Raw genomic sequence first — 16,398 nt, forward strand, 5'->3', positions numbered from 1 at the left:
TAAAATGGTTTAGTAAATATTAGGGTCCTAACGACTGCGTTTTATGGTACAATATTGAAGCTTTCTTATTTCATTACATGGAAAAGGAACAGAATAGCAAGAATCTGAGGTCATAACCATGATTTTCTTAAATTTGAACTCTTTCAGGTTTTAAAAACAGTTGTTTCAAAGTTATACTTAATTGTACTTTTAATACTTTATTAGTATGTGAACTGGAAGAAATCAAGCAATTAAAGAATTCAGTTCTACTCTGTAGTTTTAGATTGTTCTTAGATCTTTAGCATTGTTTCCTTGATGGCCATTTACCTACTCTTGAAAAATATTTTTTATTATTAATTACTAGTGGATGGTTTTGATTTTCTGTATGCTTTTTGAGATGGGCTCTCACTTTGTAACCCAGAGGGGCCTCAAACTCACCTTGTGGCCCAGGCAGGCCTCATACTCCTGATCTTATGCATGAAACTCCTAAGTGCTGAGATTATAGCCATATACCAATGTTTATAGTAACTATGCTATACATTCTTATCCAAACAAAAGTAGTTTTATTCATGTATCTCCTAATTTGAATTCATTTTGATTTCTCTCACTCTAGACTTGATTTCATTATCTCCTTCCCTCTCTTAATATGTATTATATATGGAAGACATCTTGGGTTTTAACATTTATCCATACCAATATTTGAAGAACTATATTAAAATCTAGGTCAGACATTAAACTACTTGCATGAAAATGTATAATTTTTAAATGAAGTTAACCATTTTGTTGCCATTCTTATTCTCTGTAGCATTTCTTGAGGCTTAAAGTCGCATTCTATAAGCAGTTTAAAAATCATGTCAAGCTCAGTTGAACAGAAAAAAGGGTCTACAAGACAGCGCAAATGTGGCTTTTGTAAGTCAAATAGAGACAAGGAGTGTGGACAGTTACTAATATCTGAAAACCAGAAGGTGGCAGCACATCATAAGTGCATGGTGAGTATGTTGGCAGCAATCAAGACACCTCAAAACCATTCCTGAGAGAGAATCTCTAACACAATAGTATTACTGAATACTAAAGCAAAAATGCTGTTAAAATTTTAAGAAATAGTAAAACGCTATGCGATGTCATTTTAATAGAAAGTTCACTTTTATGTTTAACATCTTATTCATTGTCTTGATGTAATTATACACAACCCTAATGTTTTCACATGTCATTCATAGCTTTTTTCATCTGCTTTGGTGTCATCACATTCCGATAATGAGAGTCTTGGTGGATTTTCTATTGAAGATGTCCAAAAGGAAATTAAAAGGGGCACAAAGCTGGTAAGTTGGTATTTCTGCCTCTTGAGCATAAAAATTATTTTAAACTCACAAAGAAGGAAATTACTTAAAGTGTATTACTTTGCAAATTACTTTATATAATTTAAAATCATAGGTTCTTTTTATTTTCTAGCCAGTAAAATCCAAAGCTTGATTTGTTTACAACTTAACAAAAGGAATGAGTCAGTATCTATACTATTAAAATATTTCTTCTCAAGGAAATTCTTCTTAAAGGCTGTGATCACTTACATGCTTAATTTGCATGTATTATGTTTAGAATCTTCATTCAAAGATATTTTTCATAATTCTGGTATATCTTCCCTTTTCATTATAAAATTAGTGTGGCTCATCACAAACTAAGAAGACAGTGCCTCGTCGGTAGGAAAATGATAACTATTGCTAACAAAATATTGTTCTGTGGTTTGGCTGTATGACACAGCATTTATGACTTTGGATAACTTTTGATGAATTTTCCAGGAGTTTTTCTGAAGCTGCGCTAGAGTTATGTTCCTGTAGTTATCTTCACCACCAGTAACCAGATTGGCAAGATGTTATATTGCTCCTTGGGAGAAGTAGCATCATCTCCATTGGTATTTACAACACATGACTTACCATGAAACATTTAATTGATTGAAAAACTTTTCATTTGGCTGCTTCTCTTGCTTGAGATCTTTATTGTAATTACATCCATTTTTTTGTAGTAAGATCTTAATTGTGAATGTATCTTATCATTCCAGCCTTAAACTGTATGTAATAGGGTGGCGCACACCTTTAATCCCAGCACTTGGGAGGCAGAGGCAGGCAGATCTCTGCGAGTTTGAGGCCAGGCTGGACCAACAGCCTCCAAAACAATACAGAGAAACCCTGTCTCGTAAAAACCAAAAAAAAATTTTAATGTGATTTTTCTTTGGTGGTTTTACATTACTTCATAACTTCAGTCTGCTGATTTTGTAAGAAACAGAACACTTGTGTTTTTAGTTCCTGGTCCTTAAAACAAATTGAGATGCAACAAGAGAATGCAAAACTTAACATGCCTCCTATAGTCAGACCAGGTATGGTATTTGCCCTGATACTGAAACAATAATAAAGAAACTCAGTGCCTTCTTTTTGCATGTTAAATGAAGCAGAGGTACACATCTGTCAGTGTTGCTGTAGTCAGTCAAGATTCAATGCATTTGAGCCTGTTTGTAAAGAAAATACCAAAACTTGATAAAAGTTTTACTATTAGGAATTATTTGGTTTTGAATGTTACAAAGTGGGGTGTTAATCCCCCCAGGTATAGTGTGCTGTAAATAAACTTGTTCCTTGATCTAATGAGTGGAATAATATTGATGTTTAAGATCCCCGAAATAGTAATAGGCTTGGGCTTGAATCCCAGCTCTGTCACTAACTGGGTGACCCTGAATATGTTATTTACTTCCCTAGCTTGGTATTTTTGGTCTTTTGATACAGGGTTTCTCTGTAGCTTTGGAACCTGTCCTGGAATTTGCTCTGTAGACCAGGCTGGCCTCGAACTCGCAGAGATGTGCCACTACCACCTGGCAAACCATGTATTCTTGCTCAAGGGATAATGAGCATACTTGCCCCACAGAGTTATTATTAGGATTAAAAGAGAATATATAGGACTAAGTATGGTGCTTAGGACATAGTTAAGACTTGATAAATGGTAGCTACCTCTGTAGTATTCCTTATAGATAAAAGAAGATCCTGCTAATGTCATTGAAGACTTATGAAAGCCTGGTAGGCAAAACAAGTCATGAGATCAAATATTTTTCAGTTCTTGAGATTGACCCCATGGCCTCAAAGATGTAAAGCATATGCTTTACTACTGAGCTACTTCTCCAGCCCTGCAGCCTTCTCTTCTGAGTAATTACCAGAGACACATTAATGTTACCTTAGACAAGCATGAACTTACTTGTCTTTTTGCCACCCATCAGTAGATACTGTCTCATCATCACATGCTAAATGACAAAAATTGTTATAAACAATAGAAAGATTTCCCATAGTCTAGTGGGATGACTCACTGATAGAACACTTCTCAAGCTCGCATACTATTGCCAAGCACTAACTCACTGAGAGCTATGACTTGTTTCAAAAGACACCATGGGCATCTTGAATTGTGGAATAATTACAAAAGAGGAGTATATCGGAGCCTAGACTGTTTTCTTCTTCCTTCACCCAAAGTGTTAGAATTTAAATTACTTATATAGTGAATTGGAGAGCAGCATTTATGTTTCACTTTGAAATAACTTTTTAAAACTTAAAAAATGTTTTTATACGGTCTTTTTTTTATTTAGAGATTTATTTATTTATTACATATACAGTGTTCTGCCTACATGCCAGAAGAGGGCACCAGATTGAATTGTAGATGGTTGTGAGCCACCATGTGGTTGCTGGGAATTGAACTCAGGTCCTCTGGAAGAGCAGTCAGTGCTCTTAACCTCTGAGCCATCTCTCCAGCCCCCTTAAAAATGTTTTTATTCTATGTGCATGAGTGTTTGTATGTATGTATGTGTACTGTGTGCATGCCTAGGGCCCATGGAGTCTAGAAGAGGGTGTCAGATTCCCCCAATATTGGAATTGCCATGTAGGTGCTGAGAACCTGGATCCTCTGAAAGTGCCCTTAACTACTGAGCCACCTTGATAACCCCATAAAGTTTCCCCCAGTACTTATTTTTATTTTTAAATATGTGTATGTTTGCATCTGTGTAGGGGTATGTTCATATGAGTGCAGTTGCCCATGCAAAGCCATAAGAAGACATTGGATTCCTTGGAGCAGGAATTATAGAGTTATTGAGTTGCCTGATATGCATGACTGGAACAGAACTTGGGTCTTCTGCAAAAGCAATATATGCTCTGAACTGCTGAACTGTCTCTTCAGGCCCTGAAATAAGTTAGCTTTGAGTGTTCTCCCTTACTTACATTGTTTTCTTTTTAATGAGGTACTGCCAAGTAACCAAAATTCTCCATTTAAATTTTCTTTACTTCCTGGTGTAGATTTGTCTAAGCAATAAAAGGACCACAAATAAAATAGGGAAGAATAAAAAATAAAGAGTTCTATACATCTAAACTACGTATAAAGCAAGTAGCAAGCATCGGTGGTCAGCTTTTGAAGGCACTTGATCCTGTCGGCTTTTTGCCCTGGCTGCAGTTAATATGCACTCTGAGATGGAAAGGGTTGGGAATACCCACTGAAAACAATCAAACGCAGGAGCCCAGGTTCCTGAGTGCATTCACAGCATGTTTCAATCAGTACCTGGTGCTACTTCTGAAGGTGTTCATTTGCTCCATGGACGTGGGGCAAACTCAGGCTTTGAGACGAACAGGTGCAGGTGACTGTATGGGAGTCTCACAAAGGTGGGGATGCTCGAGGGAGCAAGAAGTAGAGGTATGTGATTCCTGCAGGCATATGATCCTTGCAGCCACAGGCAGTTTTTCATGATTTTCATATCAGCTTCAAGGATCAGAAAGGAAAGCTATTTTGTATGAACATGTTTATCTCTTTTCCATTATCTTAAATATATAGGCCAAGATGGATGAAGAGAAAAAGAAAACTGCTCTTTGTAGTTAGTTATTTTTCCACAATGACTTCCAGTTCCTTGTTTTGTTTGTTTGGTTTTGGTTTTTTGAGACAGGGTTTCTCTGCGTAGCTTTGGAACCTGTCCTGGAAACCAGGCTTACCTCGAACTCACAAAAATCTCCTTGCCTCTGCCTCCTGAGTGCTGGGATTAAAGGTGTGTGCCACCACCGCCCATCAGCTTCCAGTTCTTATTGAAGATGTGTAAAGATACACCTGTCCCCTGTGCTAGGTATGTTGTTTCTGAGTTAGGGTCTCCTGTGTCCCAGGTGGGTTTAAGAGGATGACCTTGATTCGTAATCCTGACTCCTCTTCCCAGGTTATTGGGATATTATAGGTATATGTTACACCCACCTGTAAAATTTATCCTTAATTGTCCAGCCATATAGAAAAAATGTAATGTTCAAGTAAAGTTCATAATTATTGCTTTTTTGAATTTCTCTTGAAACTTGAGCGTGGTATTTGAAGAATGTATTCTTTGTGATGCTACTTGGTGAGATCACTAAGATCTACACTGATAGTTAATTTTACTAATTGGTACCTGTGTTGGATAGATCCCAGATGTCAAAAGAATCCAGGAGGTCATGTAGTTCACCTTCCTTAGCCCCAGGCAAGATTACCTAAGTCACCAGAGCTCCTCTGCTCTGGTCTGCTGTTAGGAAATAGTGAGTCTACTCGACTCACACGAAATAAGAATAGCAATATATTTAGAAACTCATCCCTCTTTAATTCAAGTGTATCTCAATTTCTAAGTCTATCTCTATTAAAGAAGTATTTAGGTGTTTTTTTCTCCCTTTACCTAAAAAGAAGCCTTCCTATACACAATGGCCATTCTCACATGATTCCCAAACCAGCCTATTTTCAAATGGGAATTTTCTGCCACACCTTATGAACACCCCTGAATGTTTTACACTTTTGCTAGTAGTAGAACTAGCTGACACTTAATGATTGCTCAGTGTGTGCTGAGAACTAGGCTAAGTCTTAAATACTAATTAATCCTCACAATCATACTTGGCGAAAGTATTCATTATTGCCTTGGACAAAAGGAAACCGGCTCCGAGGAGTAAAGTAACCTGAGCGTCTGTGGTCATATAGCTAGTATATGGCAGGCCTCACATCTGAATGCAGGGACCAGCACTCCTAATCAGCAGGTAACGCCAGCTGACCTTTTAAGCTATTTCATCTCAAATCACATTTTAATAACGTATGGTGGTTTTCTAGTAGAGATTGCTGATTTTAAGACACACTCAGACTCCTATTGCTTAATATATCCTATCAGTAGCATTATTTTGCTGTTAGGACAGAACCTTATACACCTTCTAGGTAAAAATGGTCTGTTCTTACATTGGAGATAGTTTTGTAGGGTCTGACTGTAAGACAAGTCATTCTACATAATCTATACTCAGTAACAAGCGAGCGTGTGGCACTACAGAGGTAGGGTGTCTGTATTTATGATCTAAATAGATACCTCCTAGTGTGTGTGCTCCTTTGGGGGGAGGGCTCTTCGCTATTTAAAAGATTAAGACTTTTCTAGAGATAGCCAGTAAGGTATAAGAATGAACGTAGGAAATGCTATGAGCTTTACCAGATCAGAGTTGAGTAAGAGTTTTTTTAATATCAGACAAGAATTTCAACTCAGAATGAGGACAGGCAAACAGGGTTTTTTCTGGAGACAAGGCACTGTGGAGAATGAAGCATAATGATTGCAGTTTACTTGCCTGCTCTATGTAGATGTCCTGCAGGCATCTTAAACTCAACCTGTCCAAGCCAGTGTTTATAACCTTCCACCCTGAAATCTGATTCTCTTTCTGAATCCCTCTTCAAGCCTTCCTTCCATATCTGTTGTGTGGATTCTATTTCTGAGTAGACTTTGTCTTTTCTTTCTCAATGCTACCCTCCATCAAACTTTCATCTTCGCATTTTCTAGTAAACATACCACTGGTACTTGCTTAACTGCTTTGAACAGCTACTTCCAGGCTCGTGAGACATTTCTGCTCTGGTAAAGGTGCAGTCCTGCAAGTTGTCCACTGACATTGACCTGTATGTGTGTGCATTTACCTGCATGCATGCATACACACCCATCACACAACACACACATTTATTTATTTATTTGTTTGTTTATTTATTTATTTAGGTTTTCAAGACAGGGTTTCTTTGTGTAGCCTTGGCTGTCCTGGATCTTATTCTTTATACCAGCCTGGCCTAGAACTCACAGAGATCTGCCTGCCTCTGCCTCCGGAGTGAGTGCTGGGATTAAAGGCATGTGCCACTACTGCCCAGCCCACATTTAAGTTTTTAAAAAGCTAACATTACTCTCAATGCTATCCAGAGACATTAGCATGACATGGGGAAATCCTGTCTTAATGTACCTTTCCCGGCTTCTTCTTTCCTTTCTTGGGTTTTCAGACATCTCTATGCTTTCCTTCACTGCTGCTTCATAAAAGTTTGTGTGGCCCAGCTCAAACTCATGCCTGTCTCTGCCGTATAGTACAGCACTGCATGCTTTGTAGTCACAACACCTGGGCAAACTTTTCTTCCTTGGTGAACTGTGGGCTCCAAGAGAGTTGAGAATGTGTTCTCTTTGCCTAGCATAGTATCACATGGTCCTAGCACGTGGAAATATTTGGCACAGTGCTTTAAGTCTTTGTGCTCTCTGCTATTCTAATAAGGAAGTGGGCACTGATCAGTCCTTGCATTCTCAAAGATGAATGAATGGGTTTGGATTGGAGAAAGTGGGAAGCCTTTAATAAGGGGCTAGGTTTAAACTGGAAGTCCTGGCATAACATAAAAATTCCGATTTGGTTAATCATTGTTGTGTTGTTTGACACTTTGGCAGTTTGGAAGGGGAGTAGAACGAACTGGGTGAAAAAAAATTAGCCTGCTTATTTCTTCACTGTAGTGGAAACTATGTATATAAGTCAAATGTGATGATTTTCATATCTCTTCAACCTTTACTCACCTAGTGTGTTGTTATTGTTGTATTCTTGGATATTATATTTGTCAGGTAAACCTTAGATTTTATCTTTGTATGTGTTTATCAAATAGTCAAGAGCCTACTAAAACCTAGATACTTTGGACATAGATATGAAATAAATAACCCTTAGAAGTAAAGAATGCACTGGGTGGTGGTGGCACACACCTTTAACCCCAGCACTCGGGAGGCAAAGGCAGGCAGATCTCTGAGTTCGAGGCTAGCCTAGTCTACAGAGCAAGTTCCAGTACGGAGAAACTGTGTCTCTATCTGTAATTCTAGCGCTCAGGAAGCTGAGGCAGGAGGAGGATGTGAGTTCCAGGAGAGCTTGGCTACAGAGTAAAATCTTTTCCCACAAAAAGGTGGTCTTTTGAAACGTGTTCACCAGGAGAATGATGCTATGAAAATCAAAGGTGGAGGGAAGGGAGAATTTCATGGAATTCGTGTTTGAAAATATTAAATGAGTGTAGCAGCTTGCCAGTGCTCTTTAAGTAGTGTGTGCCGCTTGATTAGCATTTAGTAAGGGCCGAATGTAGGCAAGATGCACCCACTTGGTTTTTGCATAGAGAAGCAGCAGGTATTGGGGTGACTGTTGATGCTACCTAAGTTCTCATAACAGTGACCTCTCACCAACTTCAGTAAATCACACAAGGGGTGGTTTTCAGGCAGGCACACTTTGACTTATTAGATAATAGGGGTCTTACTGTAGAGTCCAGTCTGGCTTTGAACTTCCAGTTCTCCTGTCCCAACCTCCTGAGTGCTAGGAGCACAGGTGTCTGCCACAAGGCAGACTTTTTCTATAAAAGACCAGATAATAAATGTGTGAAGCTTCCCCCCAGCAGTGGCCTTAATTGTAACAAAAGACAATACAGAAAAAAATAGCTATGGCAGTACCCAATTAAACATCAGCTACAAAAGCAAGAAGCACGCCATGCTTGGCTCCCAGGATATCTGCCTTAAGAGTATTTGAAAAGGAAAAGAGGTAAATTTTCATCATGAATATTTTTCACTTCATCTCTGTAACTATATGTATATGCATTATGAATGTATTCGTACTAGTGAGAATTCTTTTTTAAAAGCCAATTATGGTGTGCAGGTTAGTTTTAATGTCTGTAGATATTTTACCAGAAATTTATATTAAAGTGAACTTTACATTTGGGGTGATTAAGTGGAATAAGCAATGATGGGGAAAACTGTCTTTGGCTATTATGGAAATGCATTTATTGGAATGTAGTCTTTCTTTGCCTTCATTTAAGTATTTTTTGTAATTGGGAACACTGTAACTTTATATCATTTAATTCTCATTTGTTTGGAGGAGAACCGAAACCAACAATAGAACACCAGACTTGAGGAGGTATGGCTCAGTGGTTGAATGTTTGCACAGCATGTTCAAGGCCCTGGGTTCTATCCTCAGAACCGCAAAAACAAATGAGCAGTAATGTCAACTAATTTCCCTGGGCTTTAGCGGACTGTCTTGGTGCTTACTTGAGTGTGGCTATGTTTTTGGCATTCTTCACAGATTAAATATAGCAAGCAGCCTGGTAGTTCACAGCATTCTCGGCTGCGAAGATCCGTAGCTGAGAAGAATCGAAACAAAAAGGTCTGCACTTTTCAGTGGAGAGGGAGAGAAGAAACTTTAAATGCTCCAATCAGAGATTCTGGAGGGTGTAGCCTGAACTCAAAACTGTTTCTGTGTAATCCCTGGTGGTGGCGTTCTTAAATTTTTTTAACTTTTTTATTTAAAAAAATTTTAACAAGTAATTTGGTCACTGTCAACAAGCTAGGTAAGACAGAGGCTACTGTTGTCTATATTGGATGTGTGAGGTATTATTCTAGACTATGACCCTGGAGATATGTGTCATTATTGAGACATTTCTGACTATTTGCCCCAACTGTACTGTCCTGCTTCCTGTTTTTTAGAGGAGTTAGTGTTATTACGGTAAAAGGGAGCCAGGCCACTGTAAGGTGAGTTGGTCTCTTGTGAAAATATTCTAGATACAGTGTTCTTTCTTTAGGTGCTTTTGGCAGTTTTTGTCTTTGCCTTACAGGCCCAGGACCATGGCTTCTTTTCACATCTTCTTTTGCATTTTCTGTATTCCAAGCAGTTTTCTGAAGCGAGTGTCTCCAGTGCTGTGGACCTTACTGCTCTACTGTGAATGTGTGTCTGTGCTGGGAGTTCCTCTGCTACAGTTGAGCTGTATGGAACTGTGCTATAAGGGTTTCTATGTAGCCACAGGAGTCTAGCTTTTCCGCACTTTCTTCTTCTGCCTATCCATGAAGTTGGAGACTTCATTTTCATTTTCCTCCCCGCAGCTGCCGAGAAAACAGTATTTTTCCTCTTGACCCTTAAGACTTTGTGGAGACTCAGTTTCGTTCTTGGCCTTGTTCAGTTGACTGAAGCGCAGGTATGCTCCACTGTGTGCTTCCTATGGTAGTCCAGCTAAGTCTTAGTCTTTGAGCTCTCTGTGCGTCCTCTCATGCATGACTTGGTTCCTCTTTTATCTCTGGGTCAGCTCCTTGAGACTTGTTTCTGTGGTACAGCTTAACCCATGTTAGCATAATGTAACTTTTGGCTGTTACCATGGCTTTTGACCATACTGTGGAAAGGACAGGGCCTTCTTTCCCAAACTCTGCAGCTTTGAATCTGGAGATTCATAGTTGAGGTTTATCTGGTTTTCCAGAAGCAAGCTGAAGAGACGGGTAAAAGAGAAGCAATATCCATTGACATTGTGTTTGCCTTTTTAAAACAAGAGCATAGAATAGGATCCAAGCAGAGTAAGGTGAGAATTAATGTTTATACCTGCATTAGGGGACAAAATCAGCTCTCAAGAGAATATTTGGTACGTAGGTCAGCCTCCCTTTTTTTGAGCAGGTAAAGGACACAGTTATTCTGAAAAACATGTTCCTGTCACATTAGTTTTCGTTTTCCACATTTGAAGGTGCCAGGGATACAGTGAGAGCTTGAGGAATATGACAGCTGACAGTCTTTTTCTGGAGGACAAATAGTGGGAAAGACTATGGCAAATTGCAGAGCAAATGTTTTCTGTAATAAGGCAGATACTGGGTACCAGTGCTAGGGTCCATCTGACATACCTTGCTGTGATGGTGATGCTGATGGTGTTGATGGTGGGGTCTTGTTTGTTTGTTGAGACAGGGTCTCACTTTGTAGCCCTAGTTGGTTTGGAACTCAATCAAAGACACCTGCCTGCCCCTTCTTCTACCATGCCCATCCCTCTTTAAAGTTATTTTTTCTTCTATCTTTGAACATTTCATAAATTTATGAAATTTATTTTCTATCATATCCATTGACCATTACCTCCCTCCAACTCCTCATAAGGTCCCTCACCTCGTCACCCTGCTAACGTCATGTCCTTTTTCTTTTATTGCTAGCTGCCTGGAATCCAATTATTGCAGTCTGTATGTGCATGTGTTTGAGGACAGCCACCAGACTATGGGGAAACCTACCACCAGCCAAGTCCCCCAAACGGACAGTGGCTCTCTCTTCCTTCCTAATTCTTCTTTTTAAAGAAAAGGCCTTTCTTTTGTTTCTATTTGTCATAGGCTTTCAGAAATGGTTCTACCCGCCTATTTTCCTTCTTTCCTAGCTTCTTTAATTATGATATATATCTCTGAGCTCTCAATCTTGTTCCTTCCTACATTCCGTGTTCTTTCAACTGAATTGTCCTCAATTTCACTTTTTCCAGTCCTAGATCATACAGTTTGTAAGTTGTTTTATGTGTGTTTTGTTTTAATGTGTATGAGTGCTATACATGTGTCGTGCAGTGCCCTCATAGGTCAGAAGAGAGTGTTGGATCTCCTAGAAGTGGAGTTACAGATTGTTGTGACCCACTTTATGGGTCCTGAGAACTGAACCTGTGTCCTCTGCAAGAGCAACAAGTGTTCTTATCCAGGGAACAATCTCTCTAGCTACTGTTTCTGAGTAAGGGTCTCAACTAGTGTAGCCCAGACTAATACTGAGCTCAAGTTGCCATCAAACTTTAAACTGCCTCAGTTTCCAGAGTTCTGCTATCATGATACGTGCTTACACCCAGTTGATTATTATTTTAGGAGAACCTGAAGATAAATAGGTAAAGTCTTCCATTTTTAAGGTGTGTGTGTGTGTGTATAAGATGTTCCAATCTTCGATAGCAGAATTAACAAAATCAGCAAATGTATTGAGCACTCTTAGTTTTCAGTGGGAGAGTGCTTGCCTTCTCTAGAGTTACAAAAATACCATAGAAGGGGTGGTTAGGGAAAATCTATCCATTGATAAAAATAGCTAAATAGGGAACCAAATTGTAAGAACTAAGACGAATCTGGTATGTATCCTGTCGTGTAAGAGTTTAGGGAAAAGAATTGTTGCAGGTGTTGGACTATAGCATTCATGATTAGGACAACACAGTGACAGGCATAAGAGTGCATACCTAAGATCTGACACTGGGGAGGTTTCCAGTTGGAGGCTAGACTGGGCTACGTAGTGGGACCTTAACTTATCTCAAAACGTAAAACAAGTCAATGGAGAGATGTCTCAGTGGTAAAGAACACTGTTCTTCCAGAGGACCAGGATTTAATTCCCAGCACCCACATGGAGGCTCACAAGGTATCTGATGCCCTTTTCTGGCCTTCATGAGCACACAAACACCCATACACGTACAAAATAAGGAAAAATAATTGTTTAAACAGTTAAGCAAATGCTCTCTCCCCCAAATCCAAAACCTCAAAGAAATTTTATTCCTTATCCTGACAAGTAGGTTATACTCTAAGATATTTTTGTTGATATTGTATCCTATTCTTCATTGAATGAAACTGATAACAAAATAAGCTTTTGATTGCTTTAAAACATAAGCTTCCTATGTTGCTGTAGTTGGTTATTTATCAAATTGGTTTCTGTTACCATAGCAGTTAACACTACTTACTTTGGTCATTAGCTGAATTTATAATCCCTACAATACTGGCATATCTTGGTTTCCTTTGCATTTTTTTTGTTTGCTTGCTTGTTTTGAGACAGGGTTTCTCTGTGGCTTTGGCACCCCTCAGCTGTCCTGGAACTTACTCTGCAGACCAGGCTGTCCTCGAATTCTCAGAGCTCCTCCTGCCTCTTACTCCCGAGTGCTGGGATTAAAGGTGTGCGTCACCACGCCCAGCTCTTTGCATTCTCAGGTGATAAACAAGCACTGAATGTATTCGCTACACTATTACTGATACTTTTTAAAAATACTTTTTGTGTAAGAAAATACTTTGAATATTGTAGAAAATACAGAGAATTAAAACTATTCACAGATAGCAACCAAGCATTTTGCTAAATTTACTACTAAACTCTTCTTCCCCTCCCCTCCTTTCTTTCTTTCTTTCTTTTTTTTTTTTGAGACAGGGTTTCTCTGTGTAACCCTGACTGTCCTGGAACTCACTCTGTAGACCAGGCTGGCCTGAAATTAAAAAAATCCACCTGCCTCCGCCTGCCAATTACTGGGATTAACCATGAACCACCACTGCCTGGCTTCTACCCATTTCAAAGACTTTTTCACTTAACATATATAGAGCCATTACTTTGAAGCTTGGTATGCTAGACATGCTTATCATTCCAGCACTTGGTAGTTTGAGGCTGCAGATCACAAATCTGAGTACAACTTAGGTTACAACATGAGATGATCTCTGAAAGAAAAAGGAACAGCAGTAGAATATTCCTTGATATGAATGTATTGTGATTTATTTAAGCGTGTTCCAGTTGTTTTATAATTGGGACTGTTCAAAACAATTCTGCAGTAGATCTACTTGAACATAAATTTTCTATGCCTGATAATACTTCCAGTAAATATATGGAAGTGCAATTATTAGAACAAAGGATCTAAACTTGGTAAAGGTGGTATTTCTAATCCAACTTCGTTTGGGTGGTGCTGGAGGTTGAGTCTAGGGCTTCACACATGCTGGGCAATTGGTCTGTGATCTTGCTATACCCCCATCAGCACGCTGTTCTTTTTATGGTAATTACTTGGGAGTTTCGGTACTCATTTGAAGAAGTGGGTTATTTCTTGTGTGTTAATAGTGGATAGTAGCCCTTGTGTTTTCTGGAAAGTACCTACACTGAGAGTATTTATTTTTTACTTACATGAATATTTTAAGAAATGATATCATGTATGAGTTTGAGTGTTTGATTTCCTTAGAGAAATGTGAGAAATTTTATTGGAATTTGTATTAGCCTCTTAGTATATCAGTATTGCTTAGGGACCATGTCTAAATGTTAGAATTATCAGTGTTTTTTGTTTGTTTGCTTGTTTGATCTTGGGTTTGGCTTTTGGAGACAGAGTCTCAGTAAATGTATCCAAGACTGGCCTGAAACTCCAGCCTTGGTCTCCTGAGTACTGAGATCAGAGTTTAGAACAAGGTATCTGACAACCAGGAAACAGAGGAGGTTTTGTTTTTAACTTACTGTGATTCATTTTGATATGACATTTTTAGCTTAGGAGATGGCACATTAAAAGTCCACTGGGTACAGTACACAGTGTTTTGTGAACTGAAACCATTAATAATGATTGTTATGTACCTTTAAAAAATTGTTTCTAAACATAGTGCCTGAGCTAGTTAATTACTATCTAATAAGTTCAGAATGTAAGATATATTGCGTTGAACGAATCTTTTCTTTCTGTTGACTTGAATTCATAATGCAGAAGGTAAGTAAGAGTAAATTGAAGCAGGCAGGCCTATTTTCACAGTATAATCAATTAGATATCACAAAATAGCCTCTGCTCAAGGTATTAAAACTACGTTATAATTCTTCTATCCTCTCTACTGGCTTAACTTCTGGTTGATTTTACCAGGTTCCCAAGGAGTATAGGGGAGTTATTCTCAAAGATTTTCATTTAAATTTTTCTGAATCTTCATTAAGAATCTTTTTTTTTTTGGCGGTGGTACTAGGGACTGGTGGTAGGTTTGTGGCTGGGAAGCAGTATATCACTGAGCTGTGTCATTGGTTCTCTCGCTGATTTAAGTAGAAGTTTTAAGGAAAAAATTCTCATGAGATATTTTTCCTAATTAATTCTATCCATCAAGTTCTGGATTGTAAAAGAGGTCTATCTTTTTTATACTGGTATTTTTATGTAACTCAGATTCATGATTTGCAGTATTTCAGGTGTTCTCTTGACCATAGAGAAATATATTTTTTATCAGTGAAAAAAGTACCACCAGATAATTTTATTCAAATTATTTTTAGGAGACCAAATAAGAAAAATAACAAATTAGACTTTTTCTCAATAACCAGTTTGTTTTTCTGGACAGAAGTTGGAATTCCCCTCACCTGTTTGTGACAGTATTACCAGATTCACATTTGAATATTGTTTTGTTGTTTTTCTTTAGATGTGTTCTTTGTGCCATTGTCCTGGAGCAACAATCGGCTGTGATGTGAAAACATGCCACAGGACATACCACTACCACTGCGCACTCCATGATAAAGCTCAGATCCGAGAGAAACCTTCGCAAGGCATTTACATGTAACTGGTTCCTTTTGCTTTGTTTTAAAGCAATCACGCTTTCCTTCAGGCTTTTATCATTTTTTTCCTCATCTAGAACATTTTATTGTCACTGAAAAGGCTATTTTGATATGTAATAGTGAAAGAAACGATTTAGAACTGTAACAGTGATATTTAAAGAGAAATAAATTCAGTTTACCAATGGGGTGGCCTGTGCTGCTCATTTTTGTAATTAGAAAAGTTAATTTAATTGAGTTCATAATTTGTATTTTCCTCCCTCAGGGTTTATTGCCGAAAACACAAGAAAACTGCACATAATTCTGAAGGTATGTCTCATTGATTTCAAGAAGAAATTCAAATAAAATATGAGTGAATTATCTTGGTTTTCCTTAAGATAGGTCTTATTATTAAATATTTTTATAATTGGACATCGCTAGAACAGACCAATGTAAATAAGAACTAATTTTTTAAAGAAATTTTTTACCCCAGAGATCTTAAAAAGTATATGTAGGTAGGGATGACATGTTTCTGTAAGGGTGATAATTGGAATTCTTGCTTTCATCAGCTATTATGGACAATTAGGAATACTAATGTACTTTGGATCAGCATACATTTTGGGAAAATTTCAACACATTATGGTAGCCTTATTTATGATTTTGCTTTCCATGATTTCAGTTACTTCTGGGTTGTCATAGTCTATAAGTATTAAGTAGAAATTTCCAAAAATAAACAAGTTTTAAATTACCTTTGGTTACAATATATTTATGTTTTATTAATAGTTACTGTCAATGCCCTACTGTGTCCAGTTTATAAGTCAGACTTTATCATAAGTAGGTATTTGTAAAGAAAAAAACACATTTAGAATTATCCATGATTTTGTGTATTGACTGGGAATTTAAGAACACATCCCTCACTGAGAAATAAGTAGCTATGTACTATGCTTTTTTCCAGAAAAAAATAGACATTTTTATTAGTAATTAAATTTTAAAATAGAAGCTTATCATTTTGTTTCCACTTAAATTGACAGAACTAGTTTAGTCATGTTTATATATTGTTAGCCAATTTGCATTTGGTTTTTAAAAATGTGGGAAC

The 16,398-nt window shown here is 37.9% G+C and overlaps 1 protein-coding gene across 1 annotated transcript in view; it reads left to right on the forward strand.

Moving 5' to 3' along the window:
- Phf6 (PHD finger protein 6) overlaps positions 1-16,398 on the forward strand; it is a 38,188-nt gene that overhangs the window by 3,382 nt on the left and 18,408 nt on the right. Inside the window, exons 2-5 of the mRNA XM_040744628.1 lie at positions 785-968; positions 1,197-1,298; positions 15,194-15,327; positions 15,589-15,632. Of these exons, the coding sequence (XP_040600562.1) occupies positions 831-968; positions 1,197-1,298; positions 15,194-15,327; positions 15,589-15,632 (418 nt within the window). The 5' untranslated portion in view covers positions 785-830. The remainder of the gene's footprint in view (positions 1-784; positions 969-1,196; positions 1,299-15,193; positions 15,328-15,588; positions 15,633-16,398) is intronic.

Source organism: Mesocricetus auratus, unplaced genomic scaffold (genome assembly GCF_017639785.1).
Source record: "Mesocricetus auratus isolate SY011 unplaced genomic scaffold, BCM_Maur_2.0 Super-Scaffold_100003, whole genome shotgun sequence".
Taxonomy (NCBI): domain Eukaryota; kingdom Metazoa; phylum Chordata; class Mammalia; order Rodentia; family Cricetidae; genus Mesocricetus; species Mesocricetus auratus.